At 41.8% G+C, this 24,444-nt stretch overlaps 1 protein-coding gene across 13 annotated transcripts in view; it reads right to left on the bottom strand.

Moving 5' to 3' along the window:
- SENP7 (SUMO specific peptidase 7) overlaps positions 1-24,444 on the bottom strand; it is an 87,766-nt gene that overhangs the window by 41,998 nt on the left and 21,324 nt on the right. For 8 of the 13 annotated variants that reach the window (XM_045001770.1, XM_045001764.1, XM_045001767.1 and 5 more), the window contains 4 exons: positions 21,691-21,888; positions 19,955-20,152; positions 3,373-3,491; positions 819-988 (listed from right to left, as the gene is read on the bottom strand). In XM_045001770.1, the coding sequence (XP_044857705.1) occupies positions 819-988; positions 3,373-3,491; positions 19,955-20,152; positions 21,691-21,888 (685 nt within the window). The remainder of the gene's footprint in view (positions 1-818; positions 989-3,372; positions 3,492-19,954; positions 20,153-21,690; positions 21,889-24,444) is intronic. The other 5 variants (XM_045001773.1, XM_045001772.1, XM_045001776.1 and 2 more) reach the window with 1 other exon arrangement.

The following is a 24,444-nucleotide window of genomic DNA, read 5'->3' on the forward strand; positions in this document are numbered from 1 at the left end:
TAAACAGGGGAATCTCAAGTAGGAGCACAGACATTATTTTACCTCTGTATCTGGCACTGGTGCGACCTTTGCTGGAATACTGTATCCAGTATTCTGGTGTTCATAATTCAAGATGGATATTGATAAACTGGAGAGAATTCAGAGAAGAGCAACCAGAATGATGAAAAGACTGGAAAACATGCCTTAAAGTGACAGAAGGATCTCAATCTTTTTAGCTAAACAACAAGAAGGTTAAAGGGGGCTCGATCACAGTTCATATATATCTACACGGGGAACAAATATTTGATAATGGGATCATCAATCTATCAGCTAAAGGTATAACACAATCCAATTGCTGAAAGTTGATGTTAAACAAGTTTAGACTGGAACCAAGCCATACATTTTTAACAGCGAGAAATTAACCATTGAACCTATTTAACATGGGTCATGGTGGATTCTCCATCATTGGCATTGTTTAAATCAAAAGTGGATTTTTAAAAAAAAAGATACATTCTAGGAATTATTTTGGGGAAGTTCTATGGTTTGTGTTATATAGAAGATCAGACTAGATGATCACAATTGTCCCTTCTGGCCCTGGAATCTAAAAATCACTCACATATGTAGAGTTACTCATGTAAATGTTGCAGGGTCAAGGTCTTAGTGTGTTGTTATAAGAGAATGGAAGGAGAGCTATCAAGATTCGATACATCACTACTTAGCCAACAGGTGGTACATAATGTCTTTTAAAGACAATTTACTAGCTGCTGCTATAATCTTTGGATTTAGTTGCTGCTATTAAAGTGAGAAAATACTGTAAACACAACAAAATTGTTACTTACATATGACGATGGTACTTTTCCAGGGGAACTTGCATTACATGGATCAGGAAAATGGCCACTAAATCTTCTTTTCCTCTTCTCAGAATTCAGACAACTTGCTTCCCTCAAACCAAAAGAGGTATAGTTCAAGGTTTTGCTTTCTTTATCTTGTTGATCGCTTTCCTTGTTTTCTACACCAAAGATTTTAATAAAAACAACAAAAAAGAAAAGTGACTTAATAGGGCACAATATGGTAACATTGCTATTAAAATTGATGGTAGTCATCCTTAAACACCTTCACTGTTTTCAAATTGTGGTCACAGTGACAAAAATTTAAAAAGTGCATCGATTATCATATTTGCATCCACACAAGATTTCTCTCTGTCTTTCTTGCATGTGTTTACTAGATAATTTCCCACCAGGGGAAATGGCAATACGCAATGAAAAATTATTTTAAATTCAAAACCAATCTGAAATCTGAATAAATCTCCAATCTACAGGAGCAAGAAAAGGATGTCACTGAACTCATAGCTCACCTCAGAGCAGGAATGTTATCCTCAGTACCTAAGCCAATTCTAGCCTTGGTAATTAACATTCTGCCTCCCTAAGTCCCTCGTGCAGTTTCAGATGGATACAGTATTCTGCCCGTCTTGTAAATATTGCTGAGAAATGTTAAAAAACTTGTGTAATCCACACACCTCCTAGGTGTGGTGCTCTGTCCCCTCTAGTGGCACCAAGACCACTTATAGATTAGTGAGTCTGCTACAGCCTTAGCTAAGGTCCATGTGGCTTTTAGCTCATGCAGTACAGGCTCATGCCTTTAACTTCAGAGGTCCAAAGTTCCATCCCACCTGACAACAACTGGGGTCCATCGGTGCTACATTTGTACATTACACCACCCACTTACCTGTCTTGCAGTAGTGAACAAAATCATTGTGTAGCATTTGTACAACAGTTAAGTTCATGTAACATTTTAATATCCTTTGAGACAAAGGCTTTGTATAAAGATGCGATATTATTGTTAGGGTTGTCAATTAATCGCAGTTAATGCATGCGATTAACACAAAACTAATTAACCAGATTAAAAAAGTTGCGATTAATTGCAGTTTTAATCACACTGTTAAACAATAATAGAATACCAATTTACATTATAAATATTTTTGATGTTTTTCTACATTTTCAAACATTGATTTCACTTACAAAGTTACAGAATATGAAGTGTACAGTGCTCACTTTATATTATTTTTTATTACAAATATTTGCACTGTAAAAAAGATAAGAAATATTCTTTTTCAATTCACCTTATACAAGTCCACTTAGTCCTACTTCTTGTTCAGCCAATCACTAAGACAAACAAGTTTATTTACATTTACAAGAGATAATGCGGCCCGCTTCTTATTTACAATGTTACCTGAAAGTGAGTACAGGCATTCGCATGGCACTGTTGTAACGAGCATTTCAAGGTATTTACATGCCAGATATGCTAAACATTCATATGAGCCTTCATGCTTCGACCTGTAGGGTCTAAAGCAAGGGTGGCCAACCTGAGTCTGAGAAGGAGCCAGAATTTACCAATGTACATTGCCAAAGAGCCACCGTAATATGTGAGCAGCCCCACATCAGCTCCCCACCGCTCCCAGCATCTCCTGCCCACCGGCAGCCCCGCCAATCAGCGCCTCTCCCACCCTTCCCCGCACATCCTGATCAGCTGTTTCATAGCATGCAGGAGGCTCAGAGGGAGAAGAGTGAGGCACAGCAGGCTCAGGAGAGAGGGTGGGAAGGGGTGGAGTGGGGGAAGGGCCTGTGGCAGAGCCAGGGGTTGAGCAGTGAGCACCCGCCGGCGCCTGTCGCTCCAGCCTCAAAGTCTATACAAGGAGCTGCATATTGACTTCTGAAGAGCCACATGTGGATCCAGAGCCACAGGCTGGCCACCCCTGGTCTAAAGTTTTACATTCTTTTGTTTCTGAGTGCAGGTATGTAACAAAAAATTCTATATTTGTAAATTGCACTTCAGTACTTGTATGAGGTGAACTGAAAAATATAATCTCTTATTTTTTACAGTGCAAATATTTGTAATAAAAATAACATCGTCAGCACTGTACACTTTATATTTTCTGTTGTAATTGAAATCAATATATCTGAAAACGTAGAAACATATCAAAAATATTTATAATAAACTTAAATTGGTATTCTATTAACAACAGTGCAATTAAAAATGCAATTAATCATGACTTTTTTAAATCTCACGATTAATTGCAATTATTTTTTTAATCGTTTGACAGCCCTAATTATAATAACTGAAGGTACAGCCTGAGGCTTCGCTCTCAATTTCCTTCTGTTTGTGAGTTTAAGTGATTGCCTTAACATTAAAAATTTAACTTTGGATATTTGATAGCATATGGATATTTTACCCACACACTTTTGACAAATTGTACATACCCTGTTCACAAAGCAAAACCTTTGTATTACCTTCTTTTTCTTACACTCTGCTTGTAAATCTAAGGCAAATATCTAGTTATTCAACCGTAATATCCAAATATTTGAATGCAAATCAATACTGATCTTCATCACCAACCTTTCTTCTGCTGGTCAAATCTTCTTACAGTAAACAGAGCATTATTGCTTTCTGCTTCTTTAGAAGGTTCAGACAATTTCAGAAGACTGTCATCTGTCTTCTTCTGGCGCCATTCATTCCTGTAAAAACAGCAACTATGAATTCTCCTTAATTCTGCAAGGGTACTGACTAACCCTCTTTATGGATATCAGAGTAGGATCAGACTACAGAATCCTGCTTCACTAGTAAGTGCTGTGAAGCACAGCAAAATACAATGCAGACATTCAGTTTCCTCCATGGAAATACACTACTAGACGTATTGACATTAGCAGTGTTGATCACTAGTGAAAAGGATGCTTCTAAGAAGGTGCACAACATGAGAATCTGATTCACTGGTAAAGGTTATTTAAGTATTGTCCTGCCAGTGCTGCCTGAGAAGCACTGTTGAGACAATGATCAGAAGCACTGACTGCAAAGAGAAAAGCCATAGTTAATTAAATATCTCCTTCCCTTTGTCATTAACATCAGGTATAGGGGCAATATAGCACATTTCAAATTATTTGAGACTTTAAATGGGCACAAAAGTATGAGTTGTTCCCAAGAGAAAAGGTTTTAAACAGAGTGTTCCAGCTAAAAGGGTCTTGAAAAGGATGTGCTTAGCACAGAAGGGCTGAAGGAAGATAAGGAAGATTACTGAAAACTGATAAAAGGAAAACTACGCGTCTTAGTCTGTGCCTATTTTTCAAGCTGTTGGTTTTATTTAAAAAATGAAAACAACAATAGCAGAACCAAGGCATTTACTCCCCTCTACAACTCTTTTTTTCTGTACAAAATGTACCAATAAATTGATGTCACACTTCAGTTTTGAGGGTCTGATCTTGTGAGCTGCTGACAGCCCTCAACTCCTATTGAAGTTAATGGGAGCTGACAAAGCTTAGTACTGTACCAAAAAACAGGAGACACCACCTAGCAGGATTGGGGCCTGCCAGATGTGGGTACTTAAATGCATTTCCGACACCAGCAAAAAAGGACGGTCATTTTGGACAATAAGCCATATTAATCTATTTTATATTTTCCATGTCAGTAGTCTGCTTCAACTTGAATTTTTTGGGAAAATTTCAGACAAAATAGTTCAGCCATTTCAGAGAATGAAGTGAGGGGAAAATATGTTCATTCGCCTATGTTAAAAAATTCTGGAGACCTATTCTTTAAAAAGCACTCCCTTGATTTAGAGCAGTGGCTTGAAATTTGGCATAAGAGTTGCCTTTGAGTCAAGTAAGTGCCTTTTGCTGTCCTTGTAAAAATTCACCCAAATCTGGCCAAGTTAGAAGACCACGAAAAATTATAGTTTGCACATGCTCAGTAGACACTTCTTAGATTCTAGCAGCTAAATTCCTCAAATTCCCTCTGCACCAGTCCAGGGCTGAGCAAGACTGTCTCTGCAACTGCAGCTCTGGATTGCTGCAGGCTGTGCCAGGTCAGGGTCCAGGTACCTGAACTGAGAACAGGGAAACTATTTCTCTGGCTACGTCTACACTGCACACCACGGGTGGCAGCATGTACGGGATGTGTAGCTACATGCCAGGCTGCATTCACTGCAGTGTGTAGCTACAAGTATCAGTGAAAAGCTCTGGCAAGGGGGAGGCAACGGGAAAGAGAGCTGGCAGTGGGGAGCTGCCAGTTACTTTTCCTGCTGCCTCCTAGCTACTGGAGTTTTTTTCTGTGGCAAGAAGTGGCTCAAGTAGCAAGGAGCTGCTGGAGCCTTTCCTCACTGCCTCCCTTCTGCCAGAGCCTTTTCCCATATTGTCCTCTGGCAGTAGGACCTTACACTGATAAAAACAGCATTGTAATTGGAGGAGGCATTGTTTGGGTGCACAGAGAGCTGTGTAGGGTATATACCCACCGGATTCAGGCATGTCTTTACTTTAATCACCTAAGCAGTGCTCCATTGTCAACACTTCTATTTATACCTGGGCCAGGGGGCAAACAGTGTATGTACTCTACATGCTGCTGTAAGAAGTGAGCAGTGTAGACGTACCCTCCCTGCTCTCAATGATCTTCCTCCTGGATGGCAGCATTGAGGAGGAAGCTCCAATTCGAATACAGATAGATGTGGACACAGTAGGTGTAGGGCAACATATTGGATGAGGAGCTGAGAGGTAGGGGAGAATTGGGATTTGCTCAAGAGGCTGGGACAAGAAGTCAGAGGAGACACAACTGGATGAGAGCCCAGAGAGGGTGACTGGGCCTAGGAGCGAACGGGAACAGGAAACATTGAGGTCGCAGGGGTCATGACTCGAGGAGTGGGGAGAGAAACATGAGATGAGGAAACGAAGTGGAGAGAACTGGGATGGGGAATCCAGAGAAGCAAGACATATTTCCTGGGCAAGGAGACTGGATCCGGCAAAGTGAGGAAAATGGGCCTGGGTCAAGGAGCCAGGGTGAGGAACAGACAGGACTGGAACAGGGACACGTTGGAGGAGAGGGGGCAAAAGAGGTCACTTGTGTGGAATGGGTAGAAGAATCTGTGCCCTCTGAAGAACACTGGCTCTAGAATGGAACCCAAGATTCCTGAACTTCCCGTCCTCAGCTGTTAGCAAATATCTGAGATACCCACAGGCAAAGTGTATATCTCATCCCCTCTAGTGTTGTGCCACAAAGAAGATAACAACTTACTACTGGTATCAGTTACTCCATCAGCTCAAGTGGCAGAAGTCTGCATGGTGGATCTAAAGGTTCTACCCCAGCTGATGAACCATACAGGTGTCAATATGATGCCACAATAGAACTTCTGTCTTTTCAGTTAGCTTTTTAAAAAGCCTATGAAATTATGTCCAGGTGCTACGTTAAAAGGATATTGATGTTACAATGTCAAACATTCAAAAGTTAGGGCCAATCTACACTAGAAGCGCTACAGCGGCACAGCTGAACCGATGCAGCTGCACCACTGTAGCATGTCTGATGAAGACGCTTTATGCTGACAGGAGAGAGCTCTCCCATCAGCATAATAAAACCACCTGCCCGAGAGGCAGTAGCTATGTCGGTGGGAGAAGCTCTCACACCAATATAGCATTGTCCAGACAGGCACTTAGGTAGGCGTAGCATGTGTTGCTCAGACAGGTGGCTTATTCACACTCAGGTTAATACCAGAGTTAAGGCTCCCTGTGCAATCTTAATTCACTCCCTTGTGCACATGCATTATACTATCCTTTCATTACATGATCACAATGTTTTTTTCCATAGGACCTCTGCCTCCTTTAGTGCACAGGATGGACCTGCTCTGGCAATGAATCAGGGCTGTGTAGTGAGGAACACTGCTGACTGGAGGATCATTGCTTCATTTTCTGTAGATGCTGGAAGGTGTGGAGTGAATGATGCAGTGCATTGCCAGAAAAGAGAGGAGGGTCTCACGGTTAAGGCAGTTGAATGCTGCCCTAGGGAATCGGATTCTATCCTTGGCTCTGCCACAGAGTTCCTATGTGATTCTAGTCAAGTGACTTAAACCAAAGCTTTTACAAGTGGTCATAAGTTGCACATTCCTCATTTTCTGGGTGCCTGACCAGAGATCTTGGGGTCTGATTTGCAGAATTGCTGAGCACTCACAGCTGCAAATGAAGTCAATGGGAGCTGTGCTTTGAACATATAAATTACTCTATAATGCTAAGTACTCTAAAAACATCTGATCCTAGTTGTCTCAAACTGGGCACACAGAGTTAGTAGATACTTTTGACCTTAATCGCTCCGTCTCTCTTCTCCATATCCGTAAAATGGGGATACCACTCCCTCATCTCACAGCTGTGTTGTGAAGATAATGTTTGTGAAGCACTTTCATACTATACCAATGACTGCCATAAAAAATCCCATGGAGAAAATAATTCTGACTTCAGAGCAGAATTGGAATAACATGCAGTAAGTAAGGCATGCGAGGGCTACACACTGAACTATCAGGATAAAACAAAATATTGAATAGCTGATCACTGAATAAGTACTGTACACTGAATGAAGCAGGGGGCCTGTGGAAAAAAATAGTATATCATATAATTGAAGACTATCATAATGCATACACATAAAAGGGCCAAATTAAGGTTGCACAGGCAACTTTAATTCTGGCATTTCCTAAACGTTTGAGTGCTTGACTTTCCCATCTTAAATAATGTTATTTTAACCTGTGTGGGTATGTAGTCTGCCTGTCATAGAATCATAGAATCATAGAATTCAAGATCAGAAGGGACCAATATGATCATCTAGTCTGACCTCCTGCAAGATGCAGGCCACATAAGCCGATCCCCCCACTCCTTTAGCAAGCGACCCCTGCCCCATGCTTCGGAGGAAGGCGAAAAACCTCCAGGGCCACAGCCAATCTACCCTGGAGGAAAATTCCTTCCCGACCCCAAATATGGCGGTCAGCTGAACCCCGAGCATGCGGGCAAGACTCTCCAGCCATACCCTCTGGAAAAAGGTTAAGAATATCATATCATTGACCCATGTACCATTTACCAGTGTGGCACTTAATTAACCTATTGACTAAGCCCGGTATCCTATCATACCATCTCCTCCATAAACTTATCTAGCTTAATCTTAAAGTCATGGAGGTCCTTCGCCCCCACTGTTTCCCTCGGTAGGCTGTTCCAGTATTGCACTCCCCTGATAGTTAGAAACCTTCGTCTAATTTCAAGCCTAAATTTCCTGACTGACAATTTATATCCGTTTGTCCTCGTGTCCACATTAGCACTGAGCTGAAATAATTCCTCTCCTTCCCTGGTATTTATCCCTCTGATATATTTAAAGAGTGCAATCATATCTCCTCTTATCCTTCTTTTGGTTAGGGAAAACAAACCGAGCTCCTCAAGTCTCCTTTCATACGACAGGCCTTCCATTCCTCGGACCATTCTAGTGGCCCTTCTTTGTACCCGTTCCAGTTTGAATTCATCCTTCTTAAACATGGGAGACCAAAACTGCACACAATACTCCAGATGAGGTCTCACCAACGCCTTATATAACGGGACTAGCACCTCCTTATCCCTACTAGAAATACCTCGCCTAATGCATCCCAAGACCGCATTTGCTTTTTTAACGGCCACATCACATTGCCTGCTCATAGTCATCCTACGATCAACCAGGACTCCTAGGTCCTTCTCCTCCTCCGTTACTTCCAACTGGTGCGTCCCTAGCTTATAACTAAAATTCTTGTTAGTCATCCCTAAATGCATAACCTTACACTTCTCACTATTGAATTTCATCCTGTTACTAATACTCCAGTTTACAAGGTCATCCAAATCTCCCTGGAGGATATCCCGATCCTTTTCCGAATTGGCAATACCTCCCAACTTGGTGTCGTCCGCAAACTTTATCAGCCCACTCCTACTCTTGGTTCCCAGGTCAGCAATAAATAGATTGAATAAAATCGGACCCAAAACCGAACCTTGAGGAACTCCACTGGTAACCCCCCTCCAACCCGACAGTTCCCCCTTCAATACTACCCTCTGCAGTCTCCCCTTTAACCAGCTCCTTATCCACCTCTGGATTTTCATTTCAATCCCCATCTTTTCCAATTTAACCAGTAATTCCTCATGCGGTACCGTATCAAACGCCTTACTGAAATCCAGATATATTAGATCCACCGCATTTCCCTTGTCTAAAAAATCTGTTACTTTCTCAAAGAAGGAGATCAGGTTGGTTTGGCACGATCTACCTTTCGTAAATCCATGCTGTAAACTATCCCAGTTGCCATCGGCCTCCTGCTCCGTAACCACTCTCTCTTTTAAAATTTTTTCCATGACTTTGCATACTACAGATGTTAAACTAACAGGCCTGTAGTTACCCGGGTCACTTTTTTTCCCCTTCTTGAATATAGGAACTACATTAGCTAATCTCCAGTCCAACAGTACAATCCCCGAATTTAGAGATTTATTAAAAATCATCGCTAACGGGCTAGCAATATCACTCGCTAATTCCCTTAATATTCTAGGGTGAAGATTATCCGGACCCCCCGATTTACTTCCGTTAAGCTGTTCAAGTTTGGTTTCCACCTCCGATACCGTAATGTCTACCCCCATATCCTCATTCCCATCGGTCCCTCTATCTGTCTGTCAATCGCTCAGAGTTTCCCATTTTAAGAGACCCTGCAAAAATCATCAGGAGTTTCTAGCATTTAGTTTAGTACCACTAATCAATCTTCCCCAGACATTTGACACATACCATCAATCAAACATTTCTTCAGGAATGTTTCAGGAAATATATATGCAAACACAAACATTTCCCCTTTACATAAATACAGATAAACTCAGTTCATCTTATTTTCACTGATAGTATAGTATTGATAGTGAATATTACTTTAAAAGGTGACCTGCATGGATATATGAATAATCAAACGGCTGTGAAAATGTGTGGAATCCTTCAAATAGTCAGGAGGGCTGGTATCCAACACAAACAACTTACTTTCCCCAGGTTTCTATACAGCTATGATCTGCCCAGGATCACCATGGTGATGGGTCACCTCTGGAGATGGTCTCAAGGTGTAAGGTAATTCAAAGGGGAGGATTCATGGGTTTGTTTTTGAACACACTGCAAAGCTGTCTCAAGGAATATTTTTAAAAGTATTCTTACACCCTGTGGAAAATAAATGAGATTCCTAATATAGTTTTAGAATTACAAATAAAACACAGTTACTTTCAAGGCAAATTGGTGGGTACTTATGGGACTGAGTTTCTCACTTCTTTTTCCTATTTACTAATTGTAAAATCTGATTAGCTAGTTGTTAGTAATAATTTTCCAAGTGTGGAATGCACTTAAAAATGAGATTTTCACACTGTTGGATGGGGATTAACACATGGAAAACAAACAAATTAGCAATTATCTATCTTTTATGTGAGTTCCAGAGACTCCATAATATGCTTGCAAATTTCCCACTCCTTCTGTCCCTCTTCCCAAATTCTTTTGTATAACAAATGCTAAAATGAGGGAACAGTTAATTGTTCAGCTCCGGGCTATCAGATGATCTGGGAATATTGCAAGTGGCTCACAAAAGGAACTCTGTGATTTGATGAATGCTGGGTGCCTCTGCAGCACCCATCAGGTCTCCAAGGGAATGTCTACACTGCACTCAGAGATGTGACTGACGCACGTATAGACATATCCAACCTAGCTTTGATCTAGCTAGCTTGAGTACTAATACCAGTCGCTGACTTCAGTGCAGGCTAGCTACTCCAGTAAGTACTCAGGGTCCAGGGTAGGTTTGTACAGCCCATGCTGAAGCATGTGATACTTCAGTGCTATTTGTGCTCTCATTGACTAAATTAAAGCTAGCTTGGGTATGTATTCAGAAGCTTCAGTCACAACTCTGACTGCAGTGTAGACATACTCTGAAGCAATTAAAAGGGCTCAACATCTAGAGCTATTTACTAATGTTTTCATCTTCTAGTCTAAATTTACTACTTTTAAAATTCCTACCTGGTTTTTTTAGCTGGCTGAAATGGGAATAAGACAAGACAGACAGCTGTGATCAGACTATGATTAGAAGAAATATGTTTTTGTGGAGTGCTGGGTATGTCTATGTAACACTATTGTAGATGAGTTATTAATTCATGTATAGTAAAACAGGAGGTTTGAGTTATTTTCCTTTAGTTCTTATCTGTATTTTCTTGTTGAGGTTACCTGCACATTTATAAACTTATTTTGTTATTTTAAATATTTGGTGAATAGATTTCCCATTCTTCATAAGAGTTTCAAATCTGTTTTTAGAATGGTAGGTGTGTGTGTTAACATCTGAAGTAATGATACTTACAACATTGACAGAGGTCTGACAAAAAGGTACCTCATACAAATTCTGAGATGCATCTTACTGTAAAAGCATCTTACTGATATGAAAGATTCAAGGTGACAACCTTAAGAGACAGGAAGACCATCCATTCCGGCAGGCAGATAGGCCAAGTCAGAAAAATCAAATTAAAAATATAGTATCATGAATGCAAACAGAAATGCAGGAAAGAATTGGGGAGGGGGGGCATTCTGTATTCAAATTTACACCAAAATTTTCCTTGTTAAATTCACACATGGTCACATCTATAATAGGAAACAGAACTCTGAATAAGGCTTTACACACACACACTGATGCATTCTGATTAAATAATAAGCCACTCTGGGTTTGCTCATCACCATGTGATGCCTCTCCACATAGGGATGGGCCACTGGAGCCATGTGATGGGCCTAGATATAGGGGTTGTTGTCGGGAGCTCAGCCTAACTCTCTCATCTTCCTTCACAGAGAGACTGTCCACTCATAGGGTTCCCAGTGCACAGGGAACTGCTGCAGCTGTGTCTCAAAAATGGGTTGCAAGAATATTTTATCATAGATATTATGAAACTAACATAAAGGTTGCTCCCAACTCCCCCTATAATACACACACACATTCAGTTACCTATGTAGTACCTTGTATAGACAACTGACAAGACGTTGCAGTTTAAATTACATGTCGGAACTGGAGTGAAAAGCATCACTAAACTGACACCAGAACCGCTAGATTACAAGGCTACTATATACACTGGGCTTAATTCTCCATTGCCTTGCACCTTAAAGCATTCACCCTGGACAGGTATCGAGACAAAATCAGTTATTTATACAGTATCAGTGTGGGGAAAGCTATGTATTCAGAAGGCAAGAAGTGATTTAATATGAGTACCTCAGTTTCTGCTTTTTTTCCCTGAGTGCTACAAGCAATTCTCTAATACCAAACCATTTGAAAAGTACTGATGTATTTTTCATCAAATGGGGCCTGATACTGCATCACCTACTCACATGAGAAATCCCATTAACTTCTCATGGGGTGCAGGATCAGGCTCTATCACCACTTGCAATGGACATCTCTGGCCTTTCTATATGCAGTGGATTAAAATTTCTCTTGACACTAAAAAATTATGCTTCCCTACTACAGACATTGGAGGGCAGATTTTCAGAAGATGGTATCAATTTCTACACCCACAATTTTAAGTCACTTGGACAAATATATATTTGATTATACCCACAAATCAGTTATTTACATGTGAATTAAATGGCAAGCATAATAACTGACTGCCCTGTGGAGGCACAAGAATGGAGAAGCCCAGCTAAGGCCTCCAACATGTATTATTATATAAATATTATAAATAAAAATATATATTTATTGGCTCTTTATATCCACCGTATAAAACTGGATACTTTTGCTATACCAAAGGCATGAGTCTCATTTATACTGAGGCCCTTATTCACTGCTCTGGTTATGTCAAGGGACCTTAATGAGGATGTACATATATTTGAACCCACTATAAAGGCCTTGTTACTCTGCCAGAGCTGTGTAAAGGGGCCTTTGTGTAAATGAAAATCAGGTCCCAAAGGTATCCTGTACAAAACTACCAGGTAGAGTTGGAACTAGAATCAAACAGAGCTTGTCTAGAACAGTAACTTCACGAGTAAGATGTTTCAGCATTGCTACTTTTACATCACACATTTTAGACAGACTTCTCAGGTTTGTAAGCAGTCTTATCAGCACTTACTCATCACCATTAAAAGTAACATTTGATCCCTGAAAATTGGTTTCTCCTATTAACATGCCTTATCAAACAGGTCCAACCTTTTTACTTAATGCCTGGGGTCAGAGAAGATTATTACAAAATAAACATGAGAAATTAATCCCTCAAGCAACAAAGAAACCCTGCTACAAAGCAAGCTGAGAGAACCAATTTCTGAAACACTGTTTCAGTGAATGTAACTGGCGAAGATATTGAAAAAACACGTTTACGATTGGCTTGAATAAACTAATTTTTAAACATAGAGCCACCTCCATTCCCGTCTAAAAACTTCAGTAGAGGGAGCCTGAAGTTCTTTCATCTCAGTTTAACACACTTCACCTGTGGCTCTGCATTGTCTTCACAAAGCATGCACTTGCTCATGCTTATTGTGACAGATATGGCAAATTCCTGCAATATCCTAGACAAACCTTACTGAATTAAGTTGAAATACCTTAAGCGTTCATTCTATTAAAAATGCAAATTTGATGTATTATTGTGGGATTGTATGTAATGTCTCTAGGGAGGAGACATGGTTAAGTAAATTCTGGGAAGTGTTATGAGAGCTTCAGAGGGTTACTTGAAACAAAATGACACTTTAAATTAAGCGGGTTTCCCAGGAAATCTTTAGGGAGAGGTGTATGCCAATGTACTGCCGTTAGTTATGAAAGTACCTACCTAGACTTTTGAAGGAGAAACACATTGTCTACAAATTACCTATTTCCAGATCAAAGACCCTGGCTCTATAAAGGAGGGACTACTCTTTTCATGGGTGTGCTTGTTTTGATCTAACAGCTATTATGAACTTGTGAACACAGAAAATCCCCTTGGTGGGGTCTGAAAAACTGTATACCTGCCAGAGCTCTTGTTAAAATTGGGGTGATCTCTGGTATTCTTATTAGCATGTGTATAGGTTCTTTTATTATTTTAATATGTTTTCTCTGTAATGTGTTCACCTTAAGAATAAACATGTATGTTTAGGAAAAGCTGTATGGTAACGTATACATATGGGCAATTACACTGCTTATAATCTTTCAAAAGAAGGCAAAGCAGCCCTGCTTAATCAGTCTAATTTGCTGGGGAATTCACAGTGTAGGCAGGGAACTGTGCAGCCTGGAAAAAAAAAAACGGAAGACAGACAGACAGACAGACACATCTTTGCCCAAGAGATCTGATAGCTGCACAGCTGGAAGCTTGAGAGTCGGTGCCCTTGCTGGACCACAAGGCGGGAAATACAGGTGCAGTTGCCCTGCCTACACTGTGAACTGTAAAACTTATCAGAACTGGTTACATAGTGCAAAGAAGCAACCAGCTGTTTCAAAACTGAAATGTCTGTACTGCCTTTTCTAATATATTGCTTAAAGTGAAACCTATACAGCAGCTGCTCCTTAAATATTTATCAGTGGGTAGAGAAAGTCCATGCTCACTATTCCAGATGTATAACTTACAGGTCGTCTCTCAGGGTACATCTACACTACGGGATTATTCCGATTTTACAGAAACAGTTTTTTAAAAACAGATTGTATAAAGTCAAGTGCACGCGGCCACACTAAGCACATTAATTCGGCGGTGTGCATCCATGTACCGAGGCTAGCGTCGATTTCCTGAGCGTTGCACTGTGGGTAGCTATCCCATAGTTCCTGCAGTCTCCCCCGCCCATTGGAATGCTGGGTTGAGATCCCAGTGCCTGACGGGGCAAATAACATTGTCACAGGTGCTTCTGGGTACAGTCTCACCCCTCCCTCCGTGAAAGCAGCAGCAGCCAACAGTTTCGCGCCTTTTTTCCTGGGTGAACTGTGCAGATGCCATTCCATGGCAAGCATGGACCCTGCTGAGCTCAAGACAGCAATCATGGACGTTTTAAACACCTTGCGCATTCTCGTGCAGTCAATGCTGAACTGGGACCTGCAAAGCCAGGCGAGGAGGCAGCGGCTACGGCAGCGCAGCGACGAGAGTGATGAGGCGGGCCCCTGCGCTTTGGAGATCCTGCTGGTAATGGGGCAGGTTCTAGCCATTGAACGCCGAGTTTGGGCCCGGGAAACAAGCACAGACTGGTGGGACTGCATAGTGTTGCAGGTGCGGGATGATTCCCAGTGGCTGCGAAACTTTCGCATGCATAAGGGCACTTTCATGGAACTTTGTGACTTGCTTTCCCCTGCCCTGAAGCACCAGAATACAAAGATGAGAGCAGACCTCACAGTTGAGAAGCAAGTGGAGATAGCCCTGTGGAAGCTTGCAACGCCAGACAGCTACCGGTCAGTTGGGAATCAATTTGGAGTGGGCAAATCTACTGTGGGGGCTGCTGTGATGCAAGTAGCCAAAGCAATCACTAAGCTGCTGCTACGAAGGGTTGAGACTCTGGGAAATGTGCAGGTCATAGTGGATGGCTTTGCTGCAATGGGATTCTCTAACTGTAGTGGGGCGATAGATGGAACCCATATCCCTATCTTGGCACCGGAGCACCAGGGCACCCAGTACGTAAACCGGAAGGGGTACTTTTCCATGGTGCTGCAAGCACTGGTGGATCACAAGGGACGTTTCACCAACATCCACGTGGGATGGCCGGGAAGGGTTCATGACGCTCGCGTCTTCAGGAACACTACTCTGTTTAAACAGCTGCAGCAAGGGAATTACTTGCCAGACCAGAAAATAACAGTTGGGGATGTTGAAATGCCTGTCGTTATCCTGGGGGACCCAGCCTACCCCTTGATGCCATGGCTCATGAAGCCATACACAGGCAGCCTGGACAGTGGTCAGGAGCTGTTCAACTACAGGCTGAGCAAGTGCAGAATGGTGGTAGAATGTGCATTTGGCTGTTTAAAGGTGCGCTGGCGCACATTACTGACTCGCTCAGACCTCAGCCAAACCAATGTCCCCATTATTATTGCTGCTTGCTGTGAGCTCCACAATCTCTGTGAGAGTAAAGGGGGAGACCTTTATGGCGGGGTGGGAGGCTGAGGCAAATCACCTGGCCGCTGATTACGCACAGCCAGACACCAGGGCGATTAGAAGAGCACACCAGGAAGCGGTGCGCATTAGAGAAGCTTTGAAAACCAGTTTCATCACTGGTCAGGGTACAGTGTGACTGTTGTGTTTCTCCTTGATGAAACCCCGCCCCCTTGATTGACTCATTCTCTGTAAGCCATCCCCCCACCCCCTGGATCACAGCTTGCTTTCTAAGGAAATAAAGTCACTCGCATTTAAAAATCATGTATTCTTTATTACTTAATTATAAAAAGAGGGAGAGAACTGACAAGGTAGCCCGAGTGGGGTTTCAGAGGAGAATAGTAGGGAAGGAAAAGGCCACTAAAAAAATTTCATAATAATACGAGCCTTTTGGTTGGGCTGTCCACTGGGGTGGACTGGGCGGGTGCACCGAGCCTACCCCCACGAGTTCTTACTCGTCTGGCGGGTGAGGAGGCTAAGGAACATGGTGAGGGGGGAGGATGGTTATACAGGGGCTGCAGCGGCACTCTGTGATCCTGCTGCCGTTCCTGAAGCTCCACCATACGCCGGAGCATGTCAGTTTGATCACGCAGCAGCCCCAGAGTTGCATCCCGCCACCGCTGATCTTCCTGCCGCCACCTCTCATCTCGAGCATCTCTCCTGTCCTCACGTTGGTCCCTGATGTCCTCATAGTCACTGGCATCTTTCCTGTACTTTGCTACCACCTCCTTCCACTCATTCAGATGAGCTCTTTCATTGCGGGTCACTTCCATGATTTCCGAAAACATTTCTTCTCGCGTCTTTTTTTTCCGCCGCCTTATCTGAGATAGCCTTCGGGACGGAGTAGGGAGGCTTGAAAAATTTGCAGCTGCATGAGGGAGGGGAAAAAGGGAGAGAAGTATTTTAAAAAGATACATTTTAGAGAACAATGGTCATACTCTTTCACGGTGAACAACACTATTCACCTTACATAGCACATGTGTCTTCACTACAAGGTCGCATTTTGCATCTTAATATTGAGTGCCTGCAGTTTTGGTGTTACCGTTCAGTGCTGCTTCTTTCCTGTTAACGTGCAGCAGCAGAAACCACCCCATGGCTGGCATCATGGAAGATCACTGCTAAACACCCCCCTTTCCCCCCACCCCCACAAACCGCGTGGCTGGTAGCAGGAAAGATCCCTGCTAGCCAAACGCGGAAAAGCTCAGCACCAATCGCGCACCCCCTTTCCCCCCTGCTTGGCTACCTGCAGGGAAGGATTTCTTTTAAGGCACAGGCAAACAGCCCAGTAGGAATGGCCATCTCTGTCCCCTTACTTAAATTCCTGAATTTCAACCAGATTACCATGAACGATATCACTCTCCTGAGGATAACCCAGCGAGATAAAGAACGGATGTTGCTTGAATGCCAGCAATCACCGGGACCATACGCAGCTAGGCTTTGTCATGCAATGATACCAGATTACTTGCTACATGCATGGCGTGGTCAAGTGTCCTACCATGGAGGACGGAATAAAGCAACGCTGCCCAGAAACCTTCTGCAAAGGCTTTTGGAGTACCTCCAGGAGAGCTTCATGGAGATGTCCCTGGAGGATTTCCACTCCATCCCCAGACATGTTAACAGACTTTTCCAGTAACTGTACTGGCTGCGAATGCATCCCAAGTCCTCAGGGCAAATTAATCATTAAAAAACGCTTGCTTTTAAACCATGTTTTATATTTACAAAGGTACACTCACCAGAGGTCCCTTCCATGGCTTCATTGTCTGGGATAGTGGCTTGGGAGGGCTGGGAGAGTACTTCTGTCAGGCTGAGAAAAAGCTCCTGGCTGTTGGGGAGAACGGAGTGCTGTGTGCTCTCTACCAGCTCGTCGTCCTCTTCCTCCTCATCTTCCCCATCCGCAGAATCCTCATCCATGGCTGCGATTATCACCTCCACCTTGGAATCCACGGACAGGGGTGGGGTAGTGGCGGCGGACCCCCTTAGAATTGCATGCAGCTCAGCGTAGAAGCGGCATGTTTTTGGCCCTGCCCTGGACCTTCCGTTTGCTTCTTTGGTTTTCTGGTAGACTTGTCTGAGCTCCTTAACTTTCACACGGCACTGTACTGAGTCCCTGGTGTGGCCTCTCTGCATCATGGCCTTGGAAATTTTTTCAAATGTTTTTTCATTTCGTCTTTTGGAACGGAGTTCTGTTAGCACGGAATCCTCACCCCATACAGCGATCAGATCCAGTACCTCCCGTGCAGTCCATGCTGGAGCTCTTTTTCGATTCTCAGGAGACTGCATTGTTACCTGTGCTGATGAGCTGTGCGTGGTCACCTGTGCTGGTGAGCTCTCCACGCTGGCCAAACAGGAAATGAAATTCAAAAGTTTGCGGGGCTTTTCCTGTCTACCTGGCCAGTGCATCCGAGTTCAGATGGCTTTCCAGAGCGGTCACGATGGTGCACTGTGGGATAGCTCCCAGAGGCCAATACCGTTGAATTGTGGCCACACTAACCCTAATCCGACATGGCAATACCGATTTGAGCGCTACTCCCCTCGTCGGGGAGGAGTATAGATATCGGTTTTAAGAGCCCTTTATATCGATATAAAGGGCTTCGTTGTGTGGATGGGTGCAGCGTTAAATTGGTTTAATGCTGCTAAATTCGGTATAAACGCATACTGTAGACCAGGCCTCAGTTCTAAATACAATGGACTATCTACACAATTTCACATACAGTCTGCTCACTATGAACACACGCAACTGTCATTCCAAATTTATATCCAGGCACAGCAGAATACAAATCCCACCATTTCCATGCTAAAGGTGCTGTTGTAAAACATGCATGAGCTGATTTATACGGCCAAGTATGTCACCTTCAAACTATGTGGTTAATATCCAACACACTCCGATTTTTCTTAAGTCTCATCCTGGGGTAAGTGGTAGCAAAGTGGTTTCAGAGTCAAATACTAGTTTGTCAAGCCTCGTCCGAGTCAGCACTTCACATTGTTTCTTGAAATGATCCTGGCTATAAAGAGACCGTGAAGACTGAAAAAAAAGAAGCGCCTCGATAAAGAAATAATAGGATGCATCTGCCTAATACCATTACATATATGCTGTAAGCTCAAATCAAGTGTTTGTACTGCATGCTAACTTGCAAAATGCTTGTGTTCGCATCAGGATTTTAAGGATGGGGAGGAGGGTCATTAGTGTAACTGCAGTGGCACTGCTGGCAGCTTGAGCTAGCCACACAAGTACATACTCAGGGGGTCACGTAAGGATGTATGCTGGTGGCTAGCCTGAGCTGTCGTCGCCACACTGCTATTTTCAGATGCTAACTTTTATGGAGCTAGTGTATTTATGTCTAGCTGAGCTGGGAATCGCACCTCCCAGCTGCTGTGTAGTCATAACCTTTTTTTCATTATTTCTCCCTTCTTTTTTATTTTTCTTTGTTCTTGATGCTGTTTTTCTTTTAAGCAGAGAGACGAGCACAGAAGAAGGAGAGACAGAATAGTTCACTTTGCAAATGCAGAATGAAACTTACATTATGTAATCCTAGTCAGCTTCATTTCTACAGCTAATTCCATACATAAAGCATTTCTGTTGTACTGAAGTCTATATAAACATGGAAATAGGAGAAATAGAAAGATAAAGCAATGAGAGGGGCAGTCCTTGCTGCACACTGATGATGGGGTTGAGACCAGTTGTGGATTTAGGAAGAACAAGACTAGCATATACAAGTGCTTTGAGCATATGTCAAAGAAAACCTAGAACCAAGATACCAAATATCACAGCAACAGGCAAGTGACATAATGATTAGTTTTGGACATCATTTCAAACCAACGTAGTCATATTAAAACCTTGTAATCATATCTAAACATAAAACATTGATCTTTTCCAAATCTAAGTTCTTTTATTAACAAAAGGTGACCAAGTAATGTCAGATGTAGCAAGAATGAGAATAATGTAATGTTAAAATGATCGGATGTTGAAAATACCGTATGTTAGTTTGCACTCAGGAAATTCAACTATTGCTTCAAGTCAGATTCTCATAAAAACAGTTTCACAGAAGTTATCTTTTTCATGACAAGTTATGTTGTTTCAGAAAGAATAAGGCTAGCAAAATCAATAATGAAGAACATACCTTTTAGATATAAAAGGGCTTTGGTGAGGAGGACTTAATATGTGACATGTCTGCAAGTTGGCAACAGATGATGAGGGTGGTTGACCTGATAGCAACTTGTCAGCATCAGAAAAATTAGCATCTGTTATAAGCTGTCTCTTTATGTATTTTCTTCCAATTTTCATCCTCAGGACATTCTTCAAAATAACTTTGGGTTGCCTGCCATACATATAACAATAAATGATAAATGCTGCACTGAAATCTAGATAAAGAAATGTTTGGTTGAATTCATGTAACTTAGTGGCTTGGTAACACCAAATATCATTACTACTAACAAAAGTACCATTTTGTTCAAGGTCCTTTACAGACATAAGACAAGATCTCTCCACCAAGAAGCTTACAATCTATGTCAGGCAGCTAACACAAAGAACAAAGACAACAGACCATGGGTAGGAAGTTGGGTAGTCAAGAGGAGACAAGGGGGAAAACCAACCTAACTTTAGCTCAGCGACAGTATGCTAGCATATTGTTGCATTTAGACTGCCTTTGACATCTCAACTGAGGATTTATCATTCTCTGTTCACATAAAATTTATCTTAGAATAACTTCCATGCAAAATCTCAACACTGAAAGAATTGCAGAGTGATCTTAAAAATTCTCCTAGGAACAGGAAGCCGCCAGTAAAACAAATCTTATTGTCCATCAGTCCGATTCACTCACACCTCTAGCCATCAGCTGGCAAACAGTATATATGTAAAGCATGTAACGGACTCTGTAATTAATTCTGGCCATTTGTCACAAATCCCAGGTGTCTCTCTGCCATATATCAGGCGATTGTGAGGCTGAGAAGAACATCTGCATAGGTCAGAAGAGATGAGCACCAAAATTAGGTCAATCAAAAACATCAAGAGATGACAAAATGCATTTTATCAGTGGTTCAAATGTACAAGACTATCAAAGTATTTAACATGTGTGATCACAGTCAATTTGCTGGTTCGTGTTGCTAATAGCTCTCTTCCCTCAAGCTCTGGTGTTTATGCTCTGCAGTTCCCATTGTGATTTCTTTCAGATGATTATGATGATGTACAGCCACAGCCTTTTCTGAATTTGCTATGAATGATGCTGTCTCTTAGCTATGCCCTGTAAACACCTCCCTCTGTCTTCTCTCTCTATAAATTGATCCACCTGGGTCACTTTCCAGCATAGCATGTTGTGGTGTCTGATGTCTTTCTTTCCACTCCTGTTCTGCTGAAAGGTACAAAGTCCTTCGCAAGGGAGCCTTGGTATTTGCAGAGCAGATGTCAATTTTCCAGAACTGGCACACAGGTGGTCTGTGATGAGAAGTATGACTTGGAAGAGAGTCAAAATCAGATCCAGAAGAACAATCAGAAAAGGAAAGAATTGTAGATTTCTTCTTCTAGGGGGACAGTTAGATGTGAATGTGTTTTCTTTTCACCAGAGTGATGAAAAACACCCATCTCAGAGAGTCCAATAAGCTGGACCAGAATTAATCAAGCTCTAGCCACCAACTCATCAGAAATCCCACAAGACTGTGGTTGGTACAGGCACACTCAAATTATATGATCCAAAGTGACAGTCACAAGAGTAAGGCTTGTGATCAAGACAACAGGTAACATCTACAATGTAAAAAGGAATAGTTTCCCATAAAAAACAATTGCAAGCAAATGATTATGATTTTTAGTCAAATGAAGCAAAGATCCAGGACGTTAAGACTTAATCAGTATTGAACAACGTACCTTTTGGATATAAAAAGGCTTTGGAGAGGAGGATTTAATATTTGCAATATCTCTAGGCTGGCAACGGATGATGAAGGTGGTCGATCTGATTGCAACTTGTCAACATCAGATAAATTAGCATCAGTTATAAGCTGGCTCTGTGTGTATTTTCTTCCTATTTCTGTCCTCAGGACATTCGTCAACATAACTTTGGGTTGCCTGCCATACAGACAATAAGACATAATAAATATAGTGCTGAAGTCTAGAGAAGGTACATGAATTCAACAAAGTTTCTTTAAGGACTCTGTAGTCCCTGCAATAACACTTTTCATCTTGACTAGAGATATATTTGCTCAGCTGATGACTTGCAAAACTGCTCTTTGTACAGATGGAGAGTCAAGACTGATTATCTTGGGTCACAGCATCCCTTCCAGGATTTTGCATTCTGGCATCAGTGACTAGCCCAAACACACGTGCATGTATGGGAGTAAATTTTTAGTGCAGCAAAATCTCCACACATGCGGTATCACCTCTATTAAAGTTCACAGAACTGGTGCTACCAGAGCCTCAAACTGCACTGAAACTGTAGATATGAGCATCCTCAAGACAGACTGTACCAAAGGGTGAAAACAGGGGGTTATACTGTGACAACACTTTAAGGACAATACAGCATTTAGCGGCTCATGCACCGATTCAAAATGAGGTTTTGCAAGAAAATTATGCTATTACCACAGCCAAATATTTTGTCAGATTATCACCTTGATTTTTATGTCCCAACATTAAAAGTTTCTGGTCATCTACATTTGAGAAATTGTATGTAATTATAAATTACAAGGTCAGTTGAAGTTACTATTAAAGTTGCTTACATGAGTTGTGCTACATGACAAAGTTTCTTGACACCATAAATGACTGTTTCCTGGGAGCAGCTAGTCCTAGAACCCACAGGAGGAGAAGCAATTCTTGATTTAGTCCTAAGTGGAGCACAGGATCTGAATATGGGTGAATATAGCTGAACCACTTGGTAATAGCAACCATAATATGATTAATTTGAAAGAACCCAGGCGGAGGGGTGGGGAGGGAATGCACCACAGCAGCTCACCTCAATAGCATTTAATTTCAGAAAAGGGAACTACACAAAAATGAGGAAGCTAGTTAAACAGAAATTAAAAGGTACAGACCCAAAAGTGAAATGCCCGAAAGCTGCATGGGAACTTTTTAAAGACACCATAATAGAAGCTCAAATTAAATGTATACCCCCCAAATAAAAAGACATACTGTAGTAAGAGGACCAAAAAAGTGCCACCATGACTAAAATTAAAAGAAGCCATTAGAGGCAAAAAAGGCATCCTTTAAAAACTGGAAGTTAAATCCTATTGAGGAAAATAGAAAGGAGCATAAATTCTGGTTTAAAAGTATAATTAGACAGGCCAAAAAAAAATTTGAAGAGCAACTAGGCAAAGACTTAAAAAGTAACAGCAAAATTTTTTTAAAGAACATCTGAAGCAGGAAGCCTGCTAAACAATCAGTGGGGCCACTGGACGATTAAGGTGCTAAAGGAGCACTCAAGGAAGATAAGGCCATTGTGGAGAAACTAAATTAATTCTGTGTATTAGTCTTCACTGCAGAGGATGTGCGAGAGATTCCCACACCTGAGACATTCTTTTTAGGTGACAAATATGAGCAACTGTCCCAGACTGAGGTGCCAGTGGTTTTGGAACAAATTGATAAATTAAACAGTAAGAAGTCTCCAGGCCCAGATGGTATTCACCCAAGAATTCTGAAGGAACTCAAATATGAAATTGCAGAAGTACTAACTGAGATATGTAACTTATCACTTAAATTAACCTCTATGCCAGATAACTGGCGGATAGCTAATGTAAGACCTTTTTTTTTTTTAAAAGGCTCCAGAGGAAATCGTGCACTTACAGGCCAGAAAGCCTAACTTCAGAACCAGGCAAATTGGTTGAAACTATAGAAAAGAACAGAATTACCAGACACAGAGATGAACATGATATGTTGGGGAAGAGTCAACATGGCTTTTGCAAAGGGAAATCATGCCTCACTAATCTACTACAATCTTTGAGGGGGTCAGCAAACATATGGACCTGAGTGATCCAATGGATATAGTCTACTTGGACTTTCAGAAAGCCTTGGATAACATCCCTAACCAAAGGCTCTTAAAGCAAAGTAAGCAGTCATGGGTAAGAGGGAAGGTCATGGATCAGTAACTGTTTAAATTATAGGAATAAATGGCCAGTTTCCACAATGGAGAGAGGTAAATAGTGGTGTTCCCCGGGTCTGTACTTGGACCAGTATTGTTCAACACAGGCATATATGATCTCGAAAAATGGGTAAACAGTGAGATGGCAAAATTTGCAGACGATACAAAACTATTCAAGATAGTTAAGTACAAAGAAGATTGTAAAGAGTTACAAAGGGATCTCACAAAACTGGGTTACTGGGCAACAAAATGACAAATGAAAATCAATATTGATAAATTCAAAGTAATGCACATTGGAAAACATAATCCCAACTATACAAACAAAATGATGGGGGTCTAAATTAGCTGTTATGACTCAAGAAATGGATCTTGGAGTCACTGTAGATAGTTCTCTGAAAACATCCACTCAATAAGCAGCAGCAGTCAAAAAAAGTTAATGGTAGGAGCCATTAGGAAAGGGATAAATAAGACAGAAAATATCATAATGCCTCTATATAAATCCATGGTATGCTCACATCTGGAATACTGTATGCAGATCCAGTCACCCCATCTCA

The sequence above is a fragment of the Mauremys mutica genome, chromosome 1, assembly GCF_020497125.1.
Source record: "Mauremys mutica isolate MM-2020 ecotype Southern chromosome 1, ASM2049712v1, whole genome shotgun sequence".
In the NCBI taxonomy this organism is placed as follows: Eukaryota; Metazoa; Chordata; order Testudines; family Geoemydidae; genus Mauremys; species Mauremys mutica.